The following is a 25,262-nucleotide window of genomic DNA, read 5'->3' as shown; positions in this document are numbered from 1 at the left end:
TCAACATAATCCTTACTAATTATAAAATTATTTCAGGTCTTAATGTTAATGTTAATAAATGAATTCGAGTGTTTAAATACATTAAAGTACTTTACCTGATGTTTATTATATTAAATAAAGTAATTAGAGTATTTAAATAAATTAAAGTACTTTACCTGCCGTTTCGTCTTCAGGTCGAAACACATAGCGTTCATCATCATCTTCTCTTTCTCCAGCTCTTTAGCAGTCATCCCATTCATCTCGTTTTCTACAGGGAACACAATTACACATAACACCCATTACACAGTTCTACAGGGAACACAATTACACATAACACCCATTCACTCTGACATTACAGCGTTCTACAGGGAACACAATTACACACCAGAAAGACTCCTTAATCGGGAGTTAAGCCATCAGGTCCCATACACAAACTTTAGAAGGCAATGGTAGCCAATCAGGAGGGAATATGGGACCGATCCATGTTGATGACTTTACAGATACTGTATATACGGTACATTTAAAGGACAACTTTGTTTTGTTTTTTACAACAAGGGTTCATATTTTTAGAGTAAAGATAATTTTATTTATTTTTCATTTACTTCTATCTATTGTTTTAGCAATTATAGAATTTAGATTTCAGTGGGTGGGGGCATGCGTACAAGTGGCTAAACATGTCTTTTTAGACACAATAAGCTGGCAATTTCTTTGTTACTATTTACACCAGCCCCCATAAGTCACATCTGCCCATGAAAGATTGTGGTGCATCTTGGGAACGGGATTATTGTGTCTTAAAAAAGACATATTTAGCCACATGTATGCATGCCCCAACCTGGGGGCATGCATACAAATCAAAATTGTTTCTAAAACGATAGAAGTAAATGAAAACATTTTAGCACTCATCTTTTATTTTCTCTAATGACTATCTAAAATATGAACCCACATTTTGTTTTAAAACAAATGTGTCCTTTAACATATTAAAGGTGTATTAAATGGTATAATTAATGTTATAATTAATGAAAGGTGTACTCAGTACCTCTGTTCTTCAGGGTGTTCATATTAAAGGTGTATTAAATGGTATAATTAGTACCTCTGTTCTTCAGGGTGTTCATATTAAAGGTGTATTAAATGGTATAATTAGTACCTCTGTTCTTCAGGGTGTTCATATTAAAGGTGTATTAAATGGTATAATTAGTACCTCAGTTCTTCAGGGTGTTCATATTAAAGGTGTATTAAATGGTATAATTAATACCTCAGTTCTTCAGGGTGTTCATATTAAAGGTGTATTAAATGGTATAATTAGTACCTCAGTTCTTCATGGTGTTCATATTAAAGGTGTATTAAATGGTATAATTAAGGGTGTTCATATTAAAGGTGTATTAATGGTATAATCAGTACCTCTGTTCTTCAGGGTGTTCAGTTTGAAGTCATATTCATCTTGTAGATCCTCCAGGTTCTTGATGCTCTGATCCGTCGCCTGAACGGAAGAAATGTTATTTATCATGTAGTCATGTTTAATGTGGGATTCATTATAATGAATATGTAGTCATGTTTAATGTGGGATTCATTATAATGAATATGTAGTCATGTTTAATCTGGGATTCATTATTATAAATATGTATTCATGTTTATTGTGTGATTATAATAATGAATATGTAATCATGTGTATTGTGTAATTAATTTGAATTATAATAATGAATATAAACTGACCTGTACTCTGTTTCTCATCTCGTTATGTTATTATAATGTGATTATAATGTGCATACTGTATATATATAATAATAAACTGATGTTATTATAATAATGTGCATACTGTATATATAATAATAAACTGATGTTATTATAATAATGTGCATACTGTATATATAATAATAAACTGATGTTATTATAATAATGTGCATACTGTCTATATAATAATAAACTGATGTTATTATAATAATGTGCATACTGTATATATAATAATAAACTGATGTTATTATAATAATGTGCATACTGTATATATAATAATAAACTGATGTTATTATAATAATGTGCATACTGTATATATAATAATAAACTGATGTTATTATAATAATGTGCATACTGTATATATAATAATAAACTGATGTTATTATAATAATGTGCATACTGTATATATAATAATAAACTGATGTTATTATAATAATGTGTATACTGTATATATAATAATAAACTGACCTGTACTCTGTTTCTCATCTCTTTCACTTTGTTGTCCAACTTCAGCTTCTCTATGACCATGGTGGAGACCGAGCCTTCTGCCCCACTCTGTAAAAACATAAATAAATAAATATCATAAATATTATAAATATAATGTATGATACATATGAACAGCATGGTGGAGACTGAAGGCCTGTCCATACTTTGACCGAAACCGCCGTTTTCGGTCAAAAGGTCCTTTTCAACTATAAAATTAAATTCCTCGAAAGTTCTGGAATGCTTTTTCTCTGAACAATAGTTCTGAAATTTGCACAACGAGATGTTGTGACTCGCCGAAATCTAGTTCGGTGAAACGGCAAACGTGATTGGTCTGTCGAAGTATGGAGAGGCCTTGAGCCTTCCGCACCACTCTGGAAATAAATATCTACCAGTAAGACTCCCTAATCAGGAGATAAGGGACTGTCAGGTCACATGTATACACCGCTTTGGGGCAAAATCTGTAGGAGAAGTGTCCAAAAAATGTGTTTTGCAAGAATCAGCCTCATGGTGCCGCTAGAAGAGGGCCATGTGAGAAAAGGTTGTGGTTTGGCAGCCAAGGAGTGTGTGTGCAAAGTTTGACATGGATAGGGGCAACGGTGGCGGAGATATGAGTAGGGCAAAACTGTGACGTGACGTGACGTGACAGACTGACTGACTGACTGACAGCCGGTGGAGCTTGTCATAGTAACTTGCGACCTGACAGTCGCAATAACACTGCCACCACATGAGTGTGATTTACCCGTGCGTTGCCATCGCCTGAAGGGATGTTTCCCATCGCCTGAGGGGACGGGCCCCTGAATCACATTTCTGATTGGTTCAGAAACATACAGGCTTCAGAGTGAACCTTCAAAATAAAATACCCGCAAAAGCCATTGTCCACTGGTTGACCAACACAGAGGGATCAACACGATCCACACAAATGACCTATTTGGATTCAAAATGGCAATTTCCGCCGAAAAGCTACAAGTTTGCATGCCTGAAGTAGGTAGGTAGGTGTGTGTGTGTTTAAGCCCGTAGCCCAATCAGGGGCCAGCATTTCTGTCAACGTCATCATTAACAGCCAATGAGGGACCAGCATTCCTGGTGATGCCAGTGGTGAGTGCACCTCATGGCGCGCTCTGCTGGTGCACAAGCAGGCCATAGGCACAAGTTGTCACCTGGACAGCGTGCAGTTGTTGTTACCTCAGTGTTCTTGGACAGAGTGTAGTTGTGGTTACCTCAGTGTTCTGGGCAGTTTCCAGGATTTTCAGTTCTTCTTTCAGGTTTCTGGAGATGATCATCGCCATGTGGACCGGATCCTCCTGGAACCTGTCCTGTACCGTGCACAGACACGCACGCACGCACGCACGCACACACACACACAGTCAGAGGAGTCATTGCACATGTACTGTTACTGTATACCTGGACACCAGGCCTGTCTAATTGCTACAGGGTTTAAAGCAAAAACAAATCCCAAGACTGAACATTATTTTCAGACCATGTCCCAATATGTGATTTTTGAAACATGGTGAGAACAGCGCACACCAATATTTGGGGTGTTTCCCTTAACACAACGGAAGCCAAGGTTTCTAACATTTCTGGCTGTTGCTGCTGCCACCATTGACTTACGCTTTGTTTTGACGTGCCTCGCAAGGAGGATAATCCATTTGTTTACAAACGCTCGCGAAACTAAAATCCAAAAATCGCGGTAAAATCGCGGTAAAGTGTCGCCGTGAAAACAATCAGCTCTCTGCTTCCCTGGGTCTGTTTTCACCTCATTCTTAGATAAAGCCGTTCTTATGTTTCAAAGTAGAATCTAAAGCAATGTTAAGTGCTTCCGTGATTTCTTCCCCAGAAGAGCTGCCTGCACTGACTGGGTGACGTAATGGACTCAGGTCATTCAAAGGGCAGCTGCAGGCTCGTAGAGTTAACTGTTTGTTGCCTCGTCTGTGAACGAGATTGGCAGGGGGACACCTAGTGGCCATAACTTGTCCCTGAACGAGTTTGGCTCCCAAGTTGTTAAAGGACAACTTTGTTTTTTTTACAACAAGGGTTCATATTTTAGATTGTAATTAGAGAAAAGAAAAAGTGAGAGTTAAAATGTTTTCATTTGCATTGTTCTATTGTTTTATGGCGTTTACCGTGCTAAAATGTGGGGCATGCGTACGCATGGGGGCATGCATACATAATAAATATGTCTTTTTAGGCACAATAAGCCTGCAGTTTCTTTATTGCTATTTATTTTATTTTCCTCAAAGTATCGCGATACTACTGCCCGAAGTATCAATACAGTATTGGCAAATAAACTATCGCGATGTATTGCCATATCGATTATATTGCCCACCCCTAGCGTGTGCGTGCGTGCGTGTGTGTGTGTGTGTGTGTGTGTGTGTGTGCGTGTGCGTGTGCGCGTGTGCGTGTGCGTGTGTGTGAGTGCGTGTACCTGGACGTTGCGTTTGATCTTGCGTATGTTGTGCTGCAGCAGGAAGTTGTTCTCCAGAGTAAAGCGGCTGTGCTGGTCGTCCAGCTGAGCCAGAAGGTCATAGAACCTCACTGTGGCCAGAGAGTCCTGCACTGCTACCACATCCCTGTAGAATAACAATATAAACCTTTAATAACACCAGAGTCCTGCACTGCTACCACATCCCTGTAGAACAACAATATAAACCTTTAATAACACCAGAGTCCTGCACTGCTACCACATCCCTGTAGAATAACAATATAAACCTTTAATAACACCAGAGTCCTGCACTGCTACCACATCCCTGTAGAATAACAATATAAACCTTTAATAACACCAGAGTCCTGCACTGCTACCACATCCCTGTAGAACAACAATATAAACCTTTAATAACACCAGAGTCCTGCACTGCTACCACATCCCTGTAGAATAACAATATAACAATCCCTGTCCCTGTTTCTCCTTGCTGAGCTGCGTTATCTGGGGCTTGTAGTTTGTCACTTTAAGTTGCACACATGCTTCGGAGTGGTCAAGAGTCAAACGACTGCGGGAGGGGCTGAGCACGTTCTTCATGTGTGAAAAGATTTGCTCACAGAGGTAGGTTGAAGCGAAGACTGACAACAGAGCCAGTGCAACGTTCTTGAGGCAGCAGAATTTATCTGGTACAGATGTCCAACACTTGAATATGCAAGTCCCGGGAATTTCACCCTTTTCACCCTTCTCTGCTGCAGTTTCCAAGTCTTTGCGTAGCTGTGCAAACTTTGTCATCCACAAAGCTGAACTTTTCAGTTCAATCAGCTGCATTTCCAGATCCTGTGTGTCCATCCAATCTATCAGAGATGAATCAAACTCGTCTCCATCAAAGCTGTCGGGCTTGATCAAAAAAGAAAACATGGGCCCATATTTCCTAAAGTCCCGAAACCGTGTCAAGAACCGTGTCAAGAACTCAGAACTCAGATTCTGATTATTTTTTTTTCGCAACGTCCAGGGACAATGAAAAGGAGGGATACTTTTTCTTCTTTTTTTCCTATTGTTCCTTGTATGGTTTGCCGACTCGTGGAACGCTCATAATTGTATATACGGAGAATTATATGCGGAATGGAGAGGAATCACGCAGTGTTTTTTTTCCTCCACGTTGGATCGGAGCCAACGTGCGGAATGGAGAGGAATCACGCAGTGTTTTTTTTCCTTCACGTTGGATCGGAGCCAAAACATCTCGGCTTCGGTAAACTGACGGTCCTTGGGTCGCTGCTGCTGACTAAGAAAAAACCCCAGATGGGCAGAATGGACAGGCGGTCCATCATTTACTTTATTCTGCTTCTTTCTGGTGATATTGAGGTTCATCCAGGGCCCGTAGTCACTCGGCAAGCCGCCCGTCTCACGAGGGAACAACAACTGCTTTCGGAGACAAAGAACCCCAGCGGTGGTAACATCGATACGGGTTCTACTGGTTACGAGTGCTATGGCTGCCCACGCGGCTCTCTACAGCAAAGCCCCAACATTGAGGCTACTTGTGACCAGCTCGCGGCCGTGGTTTTCGAGCCGCCGCCCGATAACAACAGCGCCGACGTGGACCTGGATGTCCCCCTGGATGTCCCCCTGCCGCCCCCCCTCGTCACCGAGGATGTCCCCCTGCCGCCCCCCCTCGTCACCGAGGATGCTGGTGCCCAGCTCGCAGCCGCTGGATCGCCGGAGATGTCCGTCGAGCCGGATGCCCCCCCGCTGGTCCCGCCACCCCCCAGGGATCGTGATCAGTCGTGGCTGGCGCAATATCTTGGCTTTGAAGCTGTCGGCGCCGCTACACCGACCCCCCGTGCGGTCGAAAAGGCATGGATCTCCTCCTGTTTGAGCTCACAGTCGACACAGGAACCTGAGCTCCCCACCCCCACCCCCGCTCCCCCACTTCAGCCTCAACTACAACCGGACTATGATGACCACCTCCCCCCCACGACAAACTTTCCTGTCTCGGTCGTAGACAAAGTGCCCCCCAGCTACGACGATGGCTCGATTACTACAGAGAACATGCACTCTGTTGTTTTTGCCAAACCAGGACTTCATCATGTCCATTTGAACATCAATAGCTTGAATCCCAAAAAACTGGAGTTAATTAAGGGAATGTTTCATGACGGTAAGGCAAAGATTTTATCCTTCTCTGAAACTAAACTTGATGACTCGTTTACGGATGCTAGCATTGAAATTGCCAACTATACTGTAATCAGGAATGATAGAAACAGGTATGGAGGCGGAGTTTGCATGTATGTACACAATGATGTCAATTTTGTCCCCCGTCCAGACTTACACCACAGTTCACTTGAAACTGTATGGATTGAGGTAATCTTTGAACATGCCAAAAACATACTAATATGCGCTGTCTATAGACCACCTGATCAGAATGATTTCTTTGAGCTGTTTGATGAGAGCTTAGCAAAGGTGGACGGTACCGAGTGTCACATTTTGGGCGACTGGAATGTGGACATTTTGCGTAAAGACGCACCCATGTTCAAGTCCTTTGATGGGTTATGCAAGCAATACAGCCTCACTCAGCTTGTCACAGTACCCACCAGGGTGACAGAGCACTCTCAAACCCTCATAGATCTCGTCGTAACCACTGACAAGTCCAAAGTCACCGCTAGCGGGGCTATTGTATGCGGTCTTAGTGATCATTATATGATCTACTCTACCCGAAAAATACACAAACCCAAAGCTAGTGGCCACAGAACTGTCGTTGCTAGAAGCCTGAAGAACTACTCCAGTGAGGCTTTTAATCTCAAACTAGCGGGTGTAGACTTTTCCCCAGAGCTGCAGTGTACAGATGTCGAGGAAGCATGGTGCGGTTTTAAAACCAAATTGACCGATGCTCTAGACGACGTGGCCCCCTTGAATACCACCAGGGTTAAAGCCCGCCAAGAGCCATGGTATAACTCAGATATTGCAGAATCAGCTAGACTCAGAGACAAAAAATACGATGAAAAACGAAAGTGCTGCAAAAAGCTCAAGAAAAAATTCAACCATGACCTCAAAAAACACATTGAGCATCTTACTGCTCAATGCAAGAGACTTAGAAACCAGACAACCGCCCTAGTTAGATCCGCCAAAAAAAACTACATCGACGACAAAATCGATGAATACAAAAACAACCCACGAGACCTATGGAAGTTGCTTAACAACCAATTAGGCTTAAAATCAAAAACCATATGCCACAACATAAACATCAAAACGGACGCCGCTCTCATTTCTGACAAAGGTGAAGTGGCTACCCATTTTAACAAAACCTTTACCACCACAGCCCGTTCACTGGTCAAAAGACTGGTCGCCCCATCTGGGCGGTATGGTGAAGAATTTGTTAATACATTCTACAAAAAACTGGGCGTCAGTAAAGACAGCTTTAAACTTTCCACAGTGACAACTGATGAAGTGTTTAAAAAATTGAGCGCCCTACCTCAACACAAGGCCACTGGCCTTGATAAAATCCCAGCTAGATTTCTCAGAGATTCAGCCGCCACCATTGCTCCAATCATTACCCACATAATTAACCTTTCCATCGAACAGGGTCATGTCCCCCAGGACTTCAAACTAGCAAAAGTAACCCCCCTGCATAAAAAAGGTAGCAAACTAGACCCTGGAAACTACCGCCCCGTTTCCATTCTTAGCTCCATATCCAAAGTCATGGAGAAAATAGTCTACGAACAGATTGCAAGATATCTCGATGAGAATAATCTGATTTACGAGTTCCAATCTGGATTCAGAAAATCCCATTCCACTGACACATGCCTTCTCTATTTGACTGACCAAATCAAACGCGAAGCGGATCAGGGCAAGTATAGTGGCATGGTCATGATGGACCTCCAGAAGGCATTTGACACCGTGGATCATGCTATTCTGATTGAGAAACTAAAAGCCATCGGTCTTGACAGCGCAGCAGTGAGCTGGATGCAATCTTACCTGGTGGGGAGGGAACAGGTGGTGGAGATTAACGGTACCCTGTCCCCCCCCCTCCCAGTAAGCTGTGGAGTTCCCCAAGGTAGCATACTGGGACCTCTGTTGTTCCTAATATACGTGAACGACATGGCATCTGCTTGCGACTGCAACCTGTTCCTGTTCGCGGATGACTCGGCTCTCCTAGTCTCGGGCAAGGACCACTTGCAGGTTGAAAAGACACTTAACTCTGAACTGAGTAAGATCTGCACATGGCTTAACGACAACAAATTATCAATTCACCTGGGCAAAACCGAGTCCATCCTCTTTGGATCAAATCATAACCTCAAAAAGGTAGAGAACTTCACAATCAAAGTGGGTGACAAGGTCATAACACGAAAAAACGAAATCTCCTACTTAGGATGTATCCTTGAAGCTAATCTTTCCAGCGAAAAGATGACTTCAAAAGTAATACAAAAAATCAACCAACGAACTCGTTTCCTACAGAGGATCGCCCCAATGGTCAACTTCAACACACTGAAGACCATAGCTGGTGCAATAATCCAGCCCCTCTTTGACTATGGAGTCCACGTATGGTATCGTGACGCCCCACAAGCCCTAAAAACTAAACTCCAAACAGCCCAAAATAAACTAATTAGGGTCCTGCTTAACCTTCCCAATCAGACTCACCTCACCGCTACTCACCAGTTAAGAGTGGGGTGGCTCAGAGTAGATGACAGAGTACAGCAACTTGCAATGGGCCTGGTGTACAAGATACACTACACCACTATGATACCCAAGTACCTGTCAAAATACTTTAAAAACGTTAAGGATGTCCATAATTACAACACCAGAGGCAGTGCCACAGATCACGTTCAACCCAGAGTCAACTCAAAGAAAGGGTCGAACTCGTTCTTCTGCTACACCACAAAAATGTGGAATGCCTTACCGAAGGCCATAAAGGAGTGTGGATCACTAGCATCCTTTAAAATTGCCCTAAAAAACCACTTACAGGCAGCAGCCGTTCACAACTGGTAAAAACCTAGCCCAACCCTACCCTCCCTGCCCCTTCCTTGTATATACTGTACATACTGATTGTTTAGACTTACTGTTACCTGCCCCTTCCTTGTATATATTGTATATACTGTACTTACTGATTGTATAGACCTACTGTTTTCTTTTTTTCTTTACATATCTACTGCATAGTACTGTGTTCTATTTGTCTGTCATTCAATGTTATATGAGATACTTTAATGGTTTCCTGTTGAAATAAGCTTAGTCTTTTCATGGATCTCCTTTTAGTAGACCTTGTACCAGTGAACTGTACCGTCATGAATCTGTACATTTTCCTATGCAAACTTCTAATAAAGCCTTCAATCAATCAATCAATCAATCAATCAATCAATCAATCAATCAATCAATCAATCAATCAATCAATCAATCAATCAATCAATCAATTCCAGATCAGTGATGTACTTGCAGATTTCAGCGACGTTGATCCTGTGCTGCGCTGAACGCTCCCGTAGGTGTGTGAAGTAGCGGAAAGTGGAGGAAGCGATGTCCCTTTTATAAACGGCTAGCTTGCCGACAAAACTCTCCCACATTTCATACATGTCCAACACTGTCTTCCCCGCACCTTGTAGCCCGCGATTGAGCACGTTGAAATGTCCCGTGATATCAGTGAGGAACATGAGCTTCACTATCCACTTCTCATCCTCCAGCTCTGGGTAGACTTGGCCCTTTTCAGTGAGGAACGTTTTGATCTCGTCAAAGCGGCCAACAAATCTGTCCAATACTTTCCCACAGCTTAGCCACCGAACAGCTGAATAGAGAGGGAGATCCTTATGTGTGCTTTCCACTTCCTCGAGCAGGGACTTGAACTGTCGGTGTGTTAGAGAAGATCGCTTAACTATAAAGTTAACAATCTTGGACACTGTCTCCATAACTGTATTAAGATCTGAATTTGACATTTTTGCACATAGGTTTTCTTGGTGTATTATGCAGTGCAGTTTCATGACGGGGTGACCGATTTTATCCTCAATTAATTTGACAGCTCCTTTGTGTCTCCCGACCATGGCAGGAGCGCCGTCTGTTGTGACTGCAAATATTTTCGTGATATCAACTCCCCGCTCCTCAAAATGGTCGATAAACACCTTGGCTACATCTTCGCCTTTTGTTGTGTCAGGCATTGGCTTTAAGCAGCAGAGTTCTTCTCTTACAGCAGTCGAATCACAGTATCTTGCCATTACTGCCAAACGTGGCATGTCATTTATATCCACGCTCTCATCAAGTCCAACACTAAATACAGTGGCATCTTTCAGCCCAGCCGTTTGCTGTGAGTTCACATTTTCTGCCAATTCTTCAACGCGTCGCTGGACCGTTCTGGCTGATGAGGGGATATCTTTTATTCTTGACAGGATTTTTTCTTTATTTGGAAAGTCCTCAAACAAAACACCTGCGCTTGCCTCGAACGCCTCTTTAATGTATTCACCGTCGGTGAATGGCTTTCCACGTTTTGCAATGCAATTGGCAATTTGATAACTTGCTTCAGTGCCATGGTTTCTAGCAGTGGTAAAACTTTTCAGGCTGTTCGTTTGCTTCTCATATTCACCCAAAGCCTTTTTTATCGTCTCTGCCTTGTCCGCGGCATCTTTGAATTTCTCTTCGTGTCTCGTTTGAAAGTGACGTTTAACGCTTGACGTCCGACACACAACATTCTCAAGACATAAAACACAGACGGCCCGGTCTTTCTGGAAAACAAATCCATATTCATCCGTCCAAGCAGGCTGGAATGTCCGGACATCCAGTTTGGCCTTTTTAGCCATTTTGCCTCTGTTTTACACTGACAGAGTGGAGCCAAAACAACGTGTGTCGCGCAAACACACACCGGCCGTCGTAGATGACGTAATGTACATCAAGCACTGCTGCTGCTCTGAGCGCAGCTTTGGGTATGGAGGTGTAAAAATAAAAACTAAATACCAGAATACATACAGAAGGTACATTACATGTACATTCATTTACACACACATTAAAGGGGACTTGCAATGGGTTTATATTGTATTCAATTGCATATAAAAGGGCTATTAAAAAAAAAAAAAAAAAGATCCCCCAATCTGCCGGCGTGCCAGTGATTACCACCTGGCGTGCCAATGTTGGCACGCGTGCCATAGGTTGCCGACCCCTGCTGTAGAATAACAATATAAACCCTTTAATAACACCAGAGTCCTGCACTGCTACCACATCCCTGTAGAATAACAATATAAACCTTTAATAACACCAGAGTCCTGCACTGCTACCACATCCCTGTAGAATAACAATATAAACCCTTTAATAACACCAGAGTCCTGCACTGCTACCACATCCCTGTAGAATAACAATATAAACCTTTAATAACACCAGAGTCCTGCACTGCTACCACATCCCTGTAGAATAAGAATATAAACCTTTAATAACACCAGAGTCCTGCACTGCTACAACATCCCTGTAGAATAACAATATAAACCTTTAATAACACCAGAGTCCTGCACTGCTACCACATCCCTGTAGAATAACAATATAAACCTTTAATAACACCAGAGTCCTGCACTGCTACAACATCCCTGTAGAATAACAATATAAACCTTTAATAACACCAGAGTCCTGCACTGCTACCACATCCCTGTAGAATAACAATATAAACCTTTAATAACACCAGAGTCCTGCACTGCTACCACATCCCTGTAGAACAACAATATAAACCTTTAATAACACCAGAGTCCTGCACTGCTACCACATCCCTGTAGAATAACAATATAAACCCTTTAATAACACCAGAGTCCTGCACTGCTACCACATCCCTGTAGAATAACAATATAAACCTTTAATAACACCAGAGTCCTGCACTGCTACCACATCCCTGTAGAATAACAATATAAACCTTTAATAACACCAGAGTCCTGCACTGCTACCACATCCCTGTAGAATAACAATATAAACCTTTAATAACACCAGAGTCCTGCACTGCTACCACATCCCTGTAGAATAACAATATAAACCTTTAATAACACCAGAGTCCTGCACTGCTACCACATCCCTGTAGAATAACAATATAAACCTTTAATAACACCAGAGTCCTGCACTGCTACCACATCCCTGTAGAATAACAATATAAACCTTTAATAACACCAGAGTCCTGCACTGCTACCACATCCCTGTAGAATAACAATATAAACCTTTAATAACACCAGAGTCCTGCACTGCTACCACATCCCTGTAGAATAACAATATAAACCTTTAATAACACCAGAGTCCTGCACTGCTACCACATCCCTGTAGAATAACAATATAAACCTTTAATAACACCAGAGTCCTGCACTGCTACAACATCCCTGTAGAATAACAATATAAACCTTTAATAACACCAGAGTCCTGCACTGCTACCACATCCCTGTAGAATAACAATATAAACCTTTAATAACACCAGAGTCCTGCACTGCTACCACATCCCTGTAGAATAACAATATAAACCTTTAATAACACCAGAGTCCTGCACTGCTACCACATCCCTGTAGAATAACAATATAAACCTTTAATAACACCAGAGTCCTGCACTGCTACCACATCCCTGTAGAATAACAATATAAACCTTTAATAACACCAGAGTCCTGCACTGCTACAACATCCCTGTAGAATAACAATATAAACCTTTAATAACACCAGAGTCCTGCACTGCTACCACATCCCTGTAGAATAACAATATAAACCTTTAATAACACCAGAGTCCTGCACTGCTACCACATCCCTGTAGAATAACAATATAAACCCTTTAATAACACCAGAGTCCTGCACTGCTACCACATCCCTGTAGAATAACAATATAAACCCTTTAATAAACCCTTTAATCCCTGTAGAATAACAATATAAACCTTTAATAACACCAGAGTCCTGCACTGCTACCACATCCCTGTAGAATAACAATATAAACCTTTAATAACACCAGAGTCCTGCACTGCTACCACATCCCTGTAGAATAACAATATAAACCCTTTAATAACACCAGAGTCCTGCACTGCTACCACATCCCTGTAGAATAACAATATAAACCTTTAATAACACCAGAGAGTCCTGCACTGCTACCACATCCCTGTAGAATAACAATATAAACCCTTTAATAACACCAGAGTCCTGCACTGCTACCACATCCCTGTAGAATAACAATATAAACCTTTAATAACACCAGAGTCCTGCACTGCTACCACATCCCTGTAGAATAACAATATAAACCTTTAATAACACCAGAGTCCTGCACTGCTACCACATCCCTGTAGAATAACAATATAAACCTTTAATAACACCAGAGAGTCCTGCACTGCTACCACATCCCTGTAGAATAACAATATAAACCTTTAATAACACCAGAGTCCTGCACTGCTACCACATCCCTGTAGAATAACAATATAAACCTTTAATAACACCAGAGTCCTGCACTGCTACAACATCCCTGTAGAATAACAATATAAACCCTTTAATAACACCAGAGTCCTGCACTGCTACCACATCCCTGTAGAATAACAATATAAACCTTTAATAACACCAGAGTCCTGCACTGCTACCACATCCCTGTAGAATAACAATATAAACCTTTAATAACACCAGAGTCCTGCACTGCTACCACATCCCTGTAGAATAACAATATAAACCTTTAATAACACCAGAGTCCTGCACTGCTACCACATCCCTGTAGAATAACAATATAAACCCTTTAATAACACCAGAGTCCTGCACTGCTACCACATCCCTGTAGAATAACAATATAAACCCTTTAATAAACCCTTTAATCCCTGTAGAATAACAATATAAACCTTTAATAACACCAGAGTCCTGCACTGCTACCACATCCCTGTAGAATAACAATATAAACCTTTAATAACACCAGAGTCCTGCACTGCTACCACATCCCTGTAGAATAACAATATAAACCTTTAATAACACCAGAGTCCTGCACTGCTACCACATCCCTGTAGAATAACAATATAAACCTTTAATAACACCAGAGTCCTGCACTGCTACCACATCCCTGTAGAATAACAATATAAACCTTTAATAACACCAGAGTCCTGCACTGCTACCACATCCCTGTAGAATAACAATATAAACCTTTAATAACACCAGAGAGTCCTGCACTGCTACCACACGTTGTCACGTAACTCACGTTAGTTTAGCCTCGGTAACCGGGGACAGGTCCTGACAAATAGTCAAATACGTCTTTGAAGATGAATATAATGTAATGCAATGAAGCCTTTTTTGAACGGATAGCACGTCTTTTGTTTTTACTGGTGCGCCTAGGAACCGATAAGCAGTACCGAAAGTAAATATTCTTTTTGGGTACCCAGGAACCGTCATGTCCTTATCGGTTCTGTCCCGGTACCGAATTTCGGTACCCAACCCTATATAAAACACAATACAAATTGATGTTATTAAATGTGAGATATAATGGACCGAAGACAAGTTTCCTTTCTTTTTGTGCTGAGTTTATATACATCAATATATACCAGTAAGACTCCCTAATCGGGAGATAAGCGACCGTCAGGTCGCAGCGTGATTTTAGGTCAAAATCTGTAGGAGCAGTGTCCAAAAATGTGTTTGAAAAAATATATGGGACAGATCCATGTTGATGACATGAGTGTAGACATACTGTGTACCGATTTGCGTAATTTTTGGGCAAAATCTGTAGGGGCAGTGTCCAAAAATGTGTTTGAAAAAGTCGGCCTGATTGTGGCGCTATATGGGACAGATCAATGTTGATGGCATGAGTGTAGACATACTGTGTACGGATTTGCGTGATTTTAGGGCAAAATCTGTAGGAGCAGTGTCCAAAAATGTGTTTAAAAAATCAAACCTCGGTTCGAAGTGAAGCGGTGAACCTTTATTCTATGTGTGTGATCTATACATCTATACAGTTATGGACTCTGTGATCTATTCATTCTTTATATATATTCTGAATGAATATATAAAGAATGGAGGGCCAAATTATCATGTGAAGCTTGACCAATCCTCAAAGTATCCATTCATCAGACCGGGAGGGACACTACACACATATTCTGGACGTACAGGACAGATAAAACCTGTTCATTCTGAACTGAAATGGCCATATATGGACAAGGGACTTTTTGAAAAAGCCGATTCATTCGGGACTGATATTCTGGACGTACGGGACAGAAAAAACCTATTCATTCTGGACTGGAGTGACCATATATGGACATGAGGTGACATACATTGTGTTTTTGAAAAACCCTGTTCATTCTGGACTGAGATCACCATATATGGTAATTAAACGGACATTCTGTTTTTGAAAAAGCCTGTTCATTCTGGACTGAAATGACCATATATGGGCGTGATACACACAAAGCCACTCATAGGAAGCGGTTTTCACCGCTTCAAAAATGGGCCTGATGGTGGCGCTATATGGGACGGATCCATGTTGATGACATGAGTGTAGACATACTGTGTACTGATTTGCGTGATTTTAGGGCCAAATCTGTAGGAGCAGTGTCCAAAAATGTGTTTGAAAAAATGGGCCTGATGGTGGCGCTATATGGGACAGATCCATGTTGATGATATGAGTGTAGACATACTGTGTACCAATTTGCGTGATTTTAGGGCAAAATCTGTAGGAGCAGTGTCCAAAAATGTGTTTGAAAAAGTCGGCCTGATGGTGGCGCTATATGGGACAGATTCATGTTGGCGGCTCTCTTGGCGCCGCCGAGGCGGGTGCGTGGGTACCGGCCCCGGCTCTCCCGGTCGCTCCTAGACCGAGTTACGGCATTTTATGTGCGCTGCAGTGGCGGGGGTCCTCAACTAGGGGTGCGACCACTTTTGCATCCATTCTGGAGCACCAGGAGTCGGTGGTCCCTGGGAATTCCCCGTGAACAGCCCCGTTGGGGTGGTCATTTGTCATTTTAGCACTTTTTGGCGGTGGCGACAGGGGGTCCCTGGAGCTCCGGGGGTCCCGGGAGGGGTGGAGGTTGTGGATTGGCAGGCAAGGAGTGTGTGTGCAAAGTTTGGCATGGATTGGGGCAACAGTGGCAGAGATATGAGTTGGGGAAAAGTGTGACGTGACGGGCAGACTGACAGACGGACAGACTGACAGACAGCCTGTCGAGGTTTTGGTAGTAACTGCGACCTGACGGTCGCAATTAAAGGTCTTATGACATCAAAATTGTATTTAACTTTCAACATTCATCAGTGGGTTTTCTGTAATCTGTAGTTTTTTGAATAAATAGGCTCAGAAAAGTACAGTTCATTGGGCTGCAGACGTACACGTCATCATCCAGAAATTGTGAAAATAGCCAATCTACATGCTCACAATGCCTTGCACTGCGAGGCATTGTGAGCATATAGATCTGCTATTTTCACAATAGAACCGTGTTATACAAAATGTAATGCCTCAACTATTAGTGCTTGTCAGGGTGGGGGGGTCCCCAGTTAAAATATGATTATTTTGGGGGTCGCGGCCTGAAAAGGTTGAGGACCATTGATTGGACTGGGTGAAACTGCATTCTGTCCCTCTCTACACCCTCTCTGCTCGGACACAGCAGGCTGGCAGAGAGCAGGAGACTTGAGGGTGAAATCCATACAGCTGGTATAATATAATTATAGGTTTACTGTCTCATTATAATATAATGAATATTAATGACATTAGTTACCAGTCTATGCTCTCTATCCATTTAGACAGGTACTGTCTGATTATAATATAATATAATATAATATAATATAATATAATATAATATATTATAATATAATATAATATAATAGTTACCAGTCTATGCTCTCTATCCATTTAGACAGGTATTGTCTGATATCCATGGGGAAGGAGTCATCGTACAGCTGGTCCACCTGTTCCAGGTACTTGGAGTCCAACATCTGGAGCTGGTACCACTGCGCCATCTGCTGGACACATGGAGAACAACATTAATGGGTTATTCACTGTTCATTTCCTTCCACTGAAACTATGTCCATTGACTAAAACAAAGACCAAATATGTTGACAATCTTGTCAACAAATAAAAGCTAGACTAGGGATGGTCCGATCAGGTTTTTTGGAACCGATCACCGATCACAAAAGTTTGATCACCCAATACCGATCAATCACCGATCCGATCAAGTTATTTATAATTTCTAAATGTTAATGTTTTAATTTTAATTCATTCATTCACTCATGAATTCATTTATATATTTGCCTTATAGTTATTTACCAGCATTACAATGTATTTATTATCATAGCAGTAACTAATTATTCCTTCAGCACTGTGGAAATCAATACCCAAAAATGGCCTCAAGTGGGCATACTGAACGGCTGGTTGATCGGATGCACCGAGCCGATCGGATCGGTGCATTTACCTTTTGATCTAAACCACCGATTATCGCCGATCACGCTTTGATCGGCCCGATCCAATCCATTGCCGATTGATCGGTAACATCTCTAAGCTAGACTAAAATGTTAGGGAGGGACTGGTGGAGAAGAGATCCAGTAGAACTAAAAGACAAGTTATTTTATGTTTGTTTGCCCTCTGAAAATAGCTGATCAACAATCCACATTTTCTTTTTAATCCCACGATTTGTATTTCATGCGCATACCCTCTATAGTCTAATGTGTTCCTGGGAGCTACACTCCCTTTGCCAACCTGGGGAGAGCAACGGACTCTAGAGTCCAAGTCGCTTCTTATCACCTGACAGAGGGGAGTTTCCCCGTTTGGTAGCCAACCAGGATGGAATAGAAGCAAATCTAAAAAGACCCATTTGGTTTATTGACTATTGACACTGTATACCGATTTGCGTGTTTTGGACACAATCTGTAGGAGTAATATCAGAATGTGTATTTTGTTCCAAAAATGTGTTTTGCAAATGTTGACCTTACTAGTGGCGCTATAACAGGCCAATGAGAAAAGGGTGCCATATGTTTGTCGACCTTGTGGGAATGTGCGTGCAAATAGCAAGCTGAGTTCATGATTTGATTCAAAACAGAATACTTCTGCAAACTCTGGAAGCCAATCTTAGACAATCAGGATGGAATAGGAGAAATCTGATTTTTGGACAAAATCTGTAGGACTACTGTCCGAAAAAGTATTTTGCATAAATCTGCCTCCTGGTGGCGCTAGAACAGGCCCATGTGAGACAATGTGGTCAGAGGTTCTGCTCTGACACCCAGGGAGGGTGCAGGCACAGGTTCACTGCTGGAGATTAGCTGTCCACACACAGACAGACGGACGGACAGACGGACGGACGGACGGACGGACGTACACACAGGGTGCAAAACAGTCTCTTTTTTACTATACACTATTATTCTTTTATTTCATTTTATTGAGTGAGGGTCCACTGCCAAATGTTGCGGTCCTTGAGATGAAAGTTTAACCAAATGGACCCTTACAGGTCTGTAACTCTGAGAGTGCACAAATAGGCCTAGAACCAAATGGTCCCTTACAGATCTGTAACTCTGAGTGTACAAATGGAACCAAATGGACCCTTTCAGGGTCTGTAACTCTGATATTTATAATTTGTTGCATTAGTATTATTTTTAATTAATTTATTATGCACTCTCTCCAGTCAGATTAAGCAAAACAGACTAAAAGTGTTTAAACATGTTCTGTTAATTAGCAGAAGAAACGTTTTGAATAAGTGACAGATTAAACAAAACCTCCACCGGCTGTCAGTCTGTCACGTCATGTCACGTCATGTCACACTTTTCCCCTTCTCATATCTCCGTCATCGTTGTCCCGATCCATGCCAAACTTTGCACACACACACTCCTTGGCTGCCAAACCACAACCTCCATCCCTCATTTCTCACATGGCCCTCTTCTAGCGCCGCCATGAGGCCGATTCTTGCAAAACACATTTTTTGACACTGCTCCTACAAATTTTGCCCTAAAATCACACAAATCAGTACACAGTATGTTTAAAGTCACGTACATCAACACGGATCTGTCACATATAGCGCCACCATCAGGCTTATTTTTTCAAACACATTGTTGGACACTGCTCCTACATATTTTGACCTAAAATCACTTAAAGCGGTATACAGTATGTCTACAGTCATGTCAGTCATCAACATGAATCTGTCACATTTAGCGCCACCATCAGGCCGATTTTTTGCGAACTGACGGTCGCTTATCTTCAGATTTAGGGAGTCTTACTGGTAGATTTAAAAGTGAAATAAACTAAGCAACTATAACTGTGTACTGTATTAAAAGAGTGAATAACTTACCTCTCGCTGAAGGTAAACAGACCAAAGATGAATGTTATGAAATTATATTATTAATATGAAGTTATATTCCTCTGGCAGAAAGAACGGAGTTGATTAAAAGAGAAATAAAAAGTGTTTTAATCACTTTCTATTCCTCTTCTCTCTCCCAGTGTGTTTTCCTGACTACACGGAAGTACCAGGGGGGTGGGGGCCCACGGGCCAATCAGCGTGCAGCCTCAGGGTGGAGAGCCCGCCCCCGCCACTCAAAGCAGCCAATGGGAGCGTCGTGACGTCACTGAGAGCAGAGGGAGGGAGGGGAGGGCGGCGGTCACGTGATTTCGGGGAAACGGAGAGTCTGCAGAGAAAGCAGCGCTGAGACATGACGGTGTCATGGAGGAGGTTCAACCTGGTGTTGAGCAATTAGGTAATTTACCATTTACGTCCACAAATACGTTCACATTTCAACAATAAAGTGTTTATTGAAGGCTCACCGATGTCCCAATATGGTCCGCTTAAGCAGAAATACCCGTATCTTCCGTATTGTTTATTAAGAAGCATTTTAATAGGATGAGCGACCATGTTCTAGAATTTCTCAACTCCGTGATCCCATCGGTTGAAGAGGTGTACTGCACTCTGATATATTCAAACACCTTTGGAAACATGGTGACCGATCGGATTAAAATGCTTCTAATTAAACAATCCAGAAAATACAGGTAATTCTGCTGTAGCGTACCATATTGTGACACCCGTAAGCCTTAAGAAAGAACTTTATTTTTGAGATATGAACGTTTTTGTAGACGTAAGTTGCAAATTGGCTCAAATGCTCCTCAGCAGTTTAAACCTCATTCATGACGGTCGTATCCCATGACCGTTTTCAGAATCAGGGCTATGACAGAGAGGATATTTTTACTCAAACTTAGTCTATTATTGCTACTCGAAACCGAAACCTGTAATAGACTAAGCCCATTCTTACCTCCCCTTTTCCATCCACTGTAAATATATTTTATTTGTTTATTTTTTTATTTTTTTTATAACTGCTTCTTTATTTACTTGTTTATTTTTTATTTTTGTTGTTATTGATGATATCCTATGCAGTAGCCTACTGTGTTCTATCCGTCTGTCGTTCAATGTTATATGAGCTACATGAAGTGGTTCCTGTGTAAATAAGCCAAAAAGCTTACTAGGATCTCCTTTTAGTTGACCTTGTACCAGTGAACTCTTCTGTCATTAAAATGTAGGCCTAATTGGTTAATTACATGTTAATTGCTCCTCCATGTGTGTGTGTGTGTGTGTGTGTGTGTGTGTGTGTGTGTGTGTGTGTGTGTGTGTGTGTGTGTGTGTGGGTGGGTGACGTGACGTAACGTTTTTGCTGTCCTCGGTGTCAAACATGTATAAATAAAAAATATATTTGTCAAAAACCTTCTGAATATTGTGCAGGACATTAAGCTTTATGTGAACTTACTCAAGATTAAAACATTTCATTCCTCATTTCTTCAGAATTTTCAACCAAACATGGCAAAACTCATATGGTGTGACTGTCCTGACCTTGTTTCTCAAAGTGGGAACTTGAATAAAACTAAGAAAAATAATTGCTAAAAATCATTTGAAAATGAATTTAGGCTAAAAAAATGTCTATTTGTGAGCCTATATCTTTTCAAAGTCAAAGCATAATGTTTTCAGTCATTTCTGATCAAAAACATTTTGTCCCCCAAACCAAAATCATTTGGTGTGACACTAGTTTGGACAAATTAAACAGGCAATTATTTGGACACCTATTGGCTAGAGAGGTCCTTCTTCTGTAAGGCTATTCAGCACTCCCAGCACAACTGCAAGACAGGTGTCTGAGGTGAGTTATGATTTTAACATTTTCATGAAATGCCATCTTGTTGAAACTTTGACAAACTCACCACTTTGGATGTCTGTTGGTGTGACACCTTTTCATTAAAAAAAGCTTAAGTTATTTGAAGTTTTGGTCATATTTCCATGTAGATCTAGGTTGCTTTGTTATAGCTAGCATGCTGTTAGCATGCTAATGTGTACATAGTAGCCTCAAGGTAAACCTAAATGCAGAAAACGTAATATGGTGTGACACTTAATCATAATGGTGTGACATGTCTACTTGTCACGCCATATGACTTGATTGTCACACCATATGATTTATACTGTATTTAACTACAGATATAACAATAAATAACAAAGTTCCATGTTTCTTTTGTACATTTAAACATTTGTTTTAAACATTTTTACATAAAATGTAATTTAGCTTCATTCAGTGATACTTCAAATTCATCAGACAGAGCAGAAACCCCTTCACAGAAACCTTAACATATTGTTTCAATCTAAACAATATTTTCTCTTTGTCTTAAACTATACATTCCATTTTCTTTGTGTGCTGAGAGAACGAGAAAGTACAGGGAGAAACTAAACAATGACCCAGCAAGGAGAGAGGAGCCAAAGGGGCGAGACTGCATTTTCTACGAAGAGCAGGAGATTGTCTGTGGCATAGCAGAACCGCAACAAGGCAGCCGGTTTGCTACCCTCACCAAATACGACTGGCTGATGTACAATACAGTCTAAATGTATAATCTAATCTGATCTAATACTTTTGTACTTTCACTCACTGGACTGGACAGTGGACAGTGTTAAGGTAGGACCCGAGACAAAACTAGCGAAAATAGCTGATCTACAAGCTCTCAACACGTTGTGCTGCGAGAGCTTGTAGATCAGCTATTTTCGGAGTTGCGCAACCCATCACTCTTTAGCTAGTGGAGATGTGGTGTAATGTCATGATTCCTAATTACATTTGTTCAACACAAAATGCTGTGTTCAAGTTCAGGAGACTTCGGAAAAAAGCAATTTACCTGAATGCTGAGTTCTGTTTCCACTAATTGGTGTTAATAAAATGTTGCCTTGGCTCCAAGTGTGGCTATGCGCCTTATTGTCTCTTTAGGATCCTTCTGCCGTGGGCCGGCACAAGACTTAGGTGTGCGTAGCATTCCTGTGCACATCCTCATCATCCATCTACTACTACAATTCTTTCTTATCCCATGTTAAAGCCCTACAATAATATCCTGTTCAGAAATATTAAGGCCATGTTATCCTGGGTAATTGTTTAATCAATCAGTAAAGTTCAGTACTCACTAATAGGTAGGTTAAAACACAGTTTGCTTTGACACATGAAGATATGATCATACGGTGTGACACTAAATCATTTGGTGTGACATTCCAAATAGTGAAAAATCATACCTTTATTAATGCTTAAACCAAAAAAAATGTTTATGGATTACATAGAGAATATTATCAGGAAGAGTCACAAATATTTGTGTAATTTTAGAGAAAGTTTTGACAGAATACATTTAAAATATGTTGTAAGATCATGAACATGGGCCTCACACAGAGTGTCGATTATGAAAAAAATATACAGATATAATTAATTTTCAAAAAACTATAGTGGATCACTGGTTAGTTATGATAAAGGACTTTGATAAAGTGAGTAACTTAAGAAAGATGTACTCCATTTTCATTTTATGAACAATTATTTTCATGTCACACCATATGACGATTTTAGGCACAAGTACAACAAACTGCTGAATAAAGTCTGATTCCAATAAAATATCTAAAAACAAAATGTATTTCCATAAGGTTGAGAGTGAGTAGAACAAAAGTAAATAACTTGTATGCCTGCAATTTAAAGTTTTTTAAAAAACACATTTTTTGGGGCGTCACGTCACTGACCCGTGTGTGTGTGTGTGTGTGTGTGTGTGTGTACTGTGTGTATACAGTACATTTATAGTACTTATTAAAGATAATCATCAGGTATTATGATTATATCTGGAGACAGTTTCTTTTCTCAAGTGTACAAAAAATGTTACAATTATGTTTTTATGTGGCCACAACCACCTGTTCATTAAGTATGCCTGATTGTCAGGTGGGTGGTGACCCAGCTGAGGTTAGCCACACGCACAGCTGTTGCTGGATTGTGAAAAGGGGATGGGATGATATTATGATGTCATTATATCAGTGTATTTCATATCAGCCTTTTGACTCAGAGGTCTTGACTCCTCCCTGCTGGAGGCTAAAAGAATCCAAGTTCTGTGGTGGAATGCATACGAAATTTGCATCGTGCTCGTTCTCTATAGTTATGAGCTGCTGGAACAGTGTGTCTCAAACATTCAAGGCAAACCAAGGAGCGGAGTAACAGCTATTTGCGTAAAAAAAAACTGCAGCGTGTCGCTGTTACTACATGTCATCTTTTCGACACCCGACTCTAACCCTAAATGGTAAATAGTGCATTTTATATAGCGCTTTCATCCAAGGCGCTTTACATAGATTGTGCATTACATTAACCATTTCACACACACATTCATACACCGGTGGCGGAGGAAACCATGCAAGGCACCAACCAGCTCATCAGGAGCAACTAGGGGTTCAGAGTCTTGCTCAAGGACCCTTCGACATTACATTAACTCAGGGGGAGCCCGGATTCGAACTGGGAACTCTTCATGCTCTAATAACGGTTTCTCTACCCCTGAGCTATGCTCACCCTATAACCCTAACCTCCGTGGAGTGAGTCGCTAACCCTCCAGTCGAAATGATGGTCATTCGAAAGAGCGCTATTTTGCCCCCAAAAAAACTCATGTGATAATCCGAAGCATGTAGTTACACACGCCAAACAATCTCCGCCTTCTCAGGAGCCATCTGACGTCTTCAACATCCACAGGGAAGCCACACCCTGCTATTCTTTTTAGGTTATTATTTTATTCTTTAGCGGGATGTCATATCTTGTCCTGCTGTTGGTACTCAGTGACTGCCTGCAGTTCCCACCTGATGTTGTGTGGGAGTCCAGACTGCTCCAGACCGTACTGAATAACTGCTAGCTTACATAACGTCTTCAGACTAGGACTCAGGTCTAAGACATACAGGTCAGTGGAGTTTCCCCGACCTCCAAATAAGAAGATACGATCTCCCAGCATGCAACAGCACATCTCACGCATTCCTGAGCCTGGTTGTTTCCCGTTGGGTTCAACCTCCTTCCAGCAGAAGGTCTCTGGATTGAATTTCCACAGTTCATTGACATCCAGGTTCCATTTGTAGCCACCAATGTACAGCTCTCCATTGTAGGTAAAGGCTGAATGATCCTTGTGTCCTACTGGACGAGGCTGTGCAGAAGGTGTGTCCAGCCAGCAGTTGGTCTCTGTGTCAAACACTCTGATGGTGTTCTTGCACCTCCAGCCCCCAAATACAAACATCTTTGTCCCGATGATGGTGGCAGAGTGATAGGATGTCATCTTAAGAGGTGCAGTTCCTCTGGTGTTAATTAAAGACCAGACCATAGTGGTGGTGTCCAACTTGTAGATGTCATTAGTGCGTCCATGAATTACTCCTCCATGAATAAACATGACCTTCCCCAAGACACAGGCTGAATGGCCGTACCTCCCCTCTGGAACAGTCCCAGAAACCTGTGGTTTGAACCATCTGTGGGCGTCAACATCAAA

General features: G+C 41.5%; 1 protein-coding gene across 3 annotated transcripts in view; it reads right to left on the bottom strand.

Moving 5' to 3' along the window:
• Positions 1 to 19,931, bottom strand: part of stat1a (signal transducer and activator of transcription 1a) — a 59,979-nt gene extending 40,048 nt beyond the window's left edge. For 2 of the 3 annotated variants that reach the window (XM_080734354.1, XM_080734356.1), the window contains exons 1-7: positions 19,789 to 19,931; positions 17,346 to 17,473; positions 4,616 to 4,760; positions 3,411 to 3,506; positions 2,176 to 2,262; positions 1,378 to 1,456; positions 156 to 247 (exon numbers count right to left, since the gene is read on the bottom strand). In XM_080734354.1, the coding sequence (XP_080590480.1) occupies positions 156 to 247; positions 1,378 to 1,456; positions 2,176 to 2,262; positions 3,411 to 3,506; positions 4,616 to 4,760; positions 17,346 to 17,473 (627 nt within the window). In that variant the 5' untranslated portion in view covers positions 19,789 to 19,931. Of the gene's footprint in view, positions 1 to 155; positions 248 to 1,377; positions 1,457 to 2,175; positions 2,263 to 3,410; positions 3,507 to 4,615; positions 4,761 to 17,345; positions 17,477 to 19,788 lie in introns of all 3 variants that reach the window. The other variant, XM_080734355.1, reaches the window with a different exon arrangement.
• Between the last annotated feature and the right edge of the window lie 5,331 nt (positions 19,932 to 25,262).

The sequence above is a fragment of the Nannobrachium achirus genome (genome assembly GCF_963921795.1).
Source record: "Nannobrachium achirus genome assembly, chromosome: 1".
Classification (NCBI taxonomy): domain Eukaryota; kingdom Metazoa; phylum Chordata; class Actinopteri; order Myctophiformes; family Myctophidae; genus Nannobrachium; species Nannobrachium achirus.
Note: the sequence above shows the minus strand (reverse complement) of the source record. Positions and strands in the feature narration are given on the sequence as shown.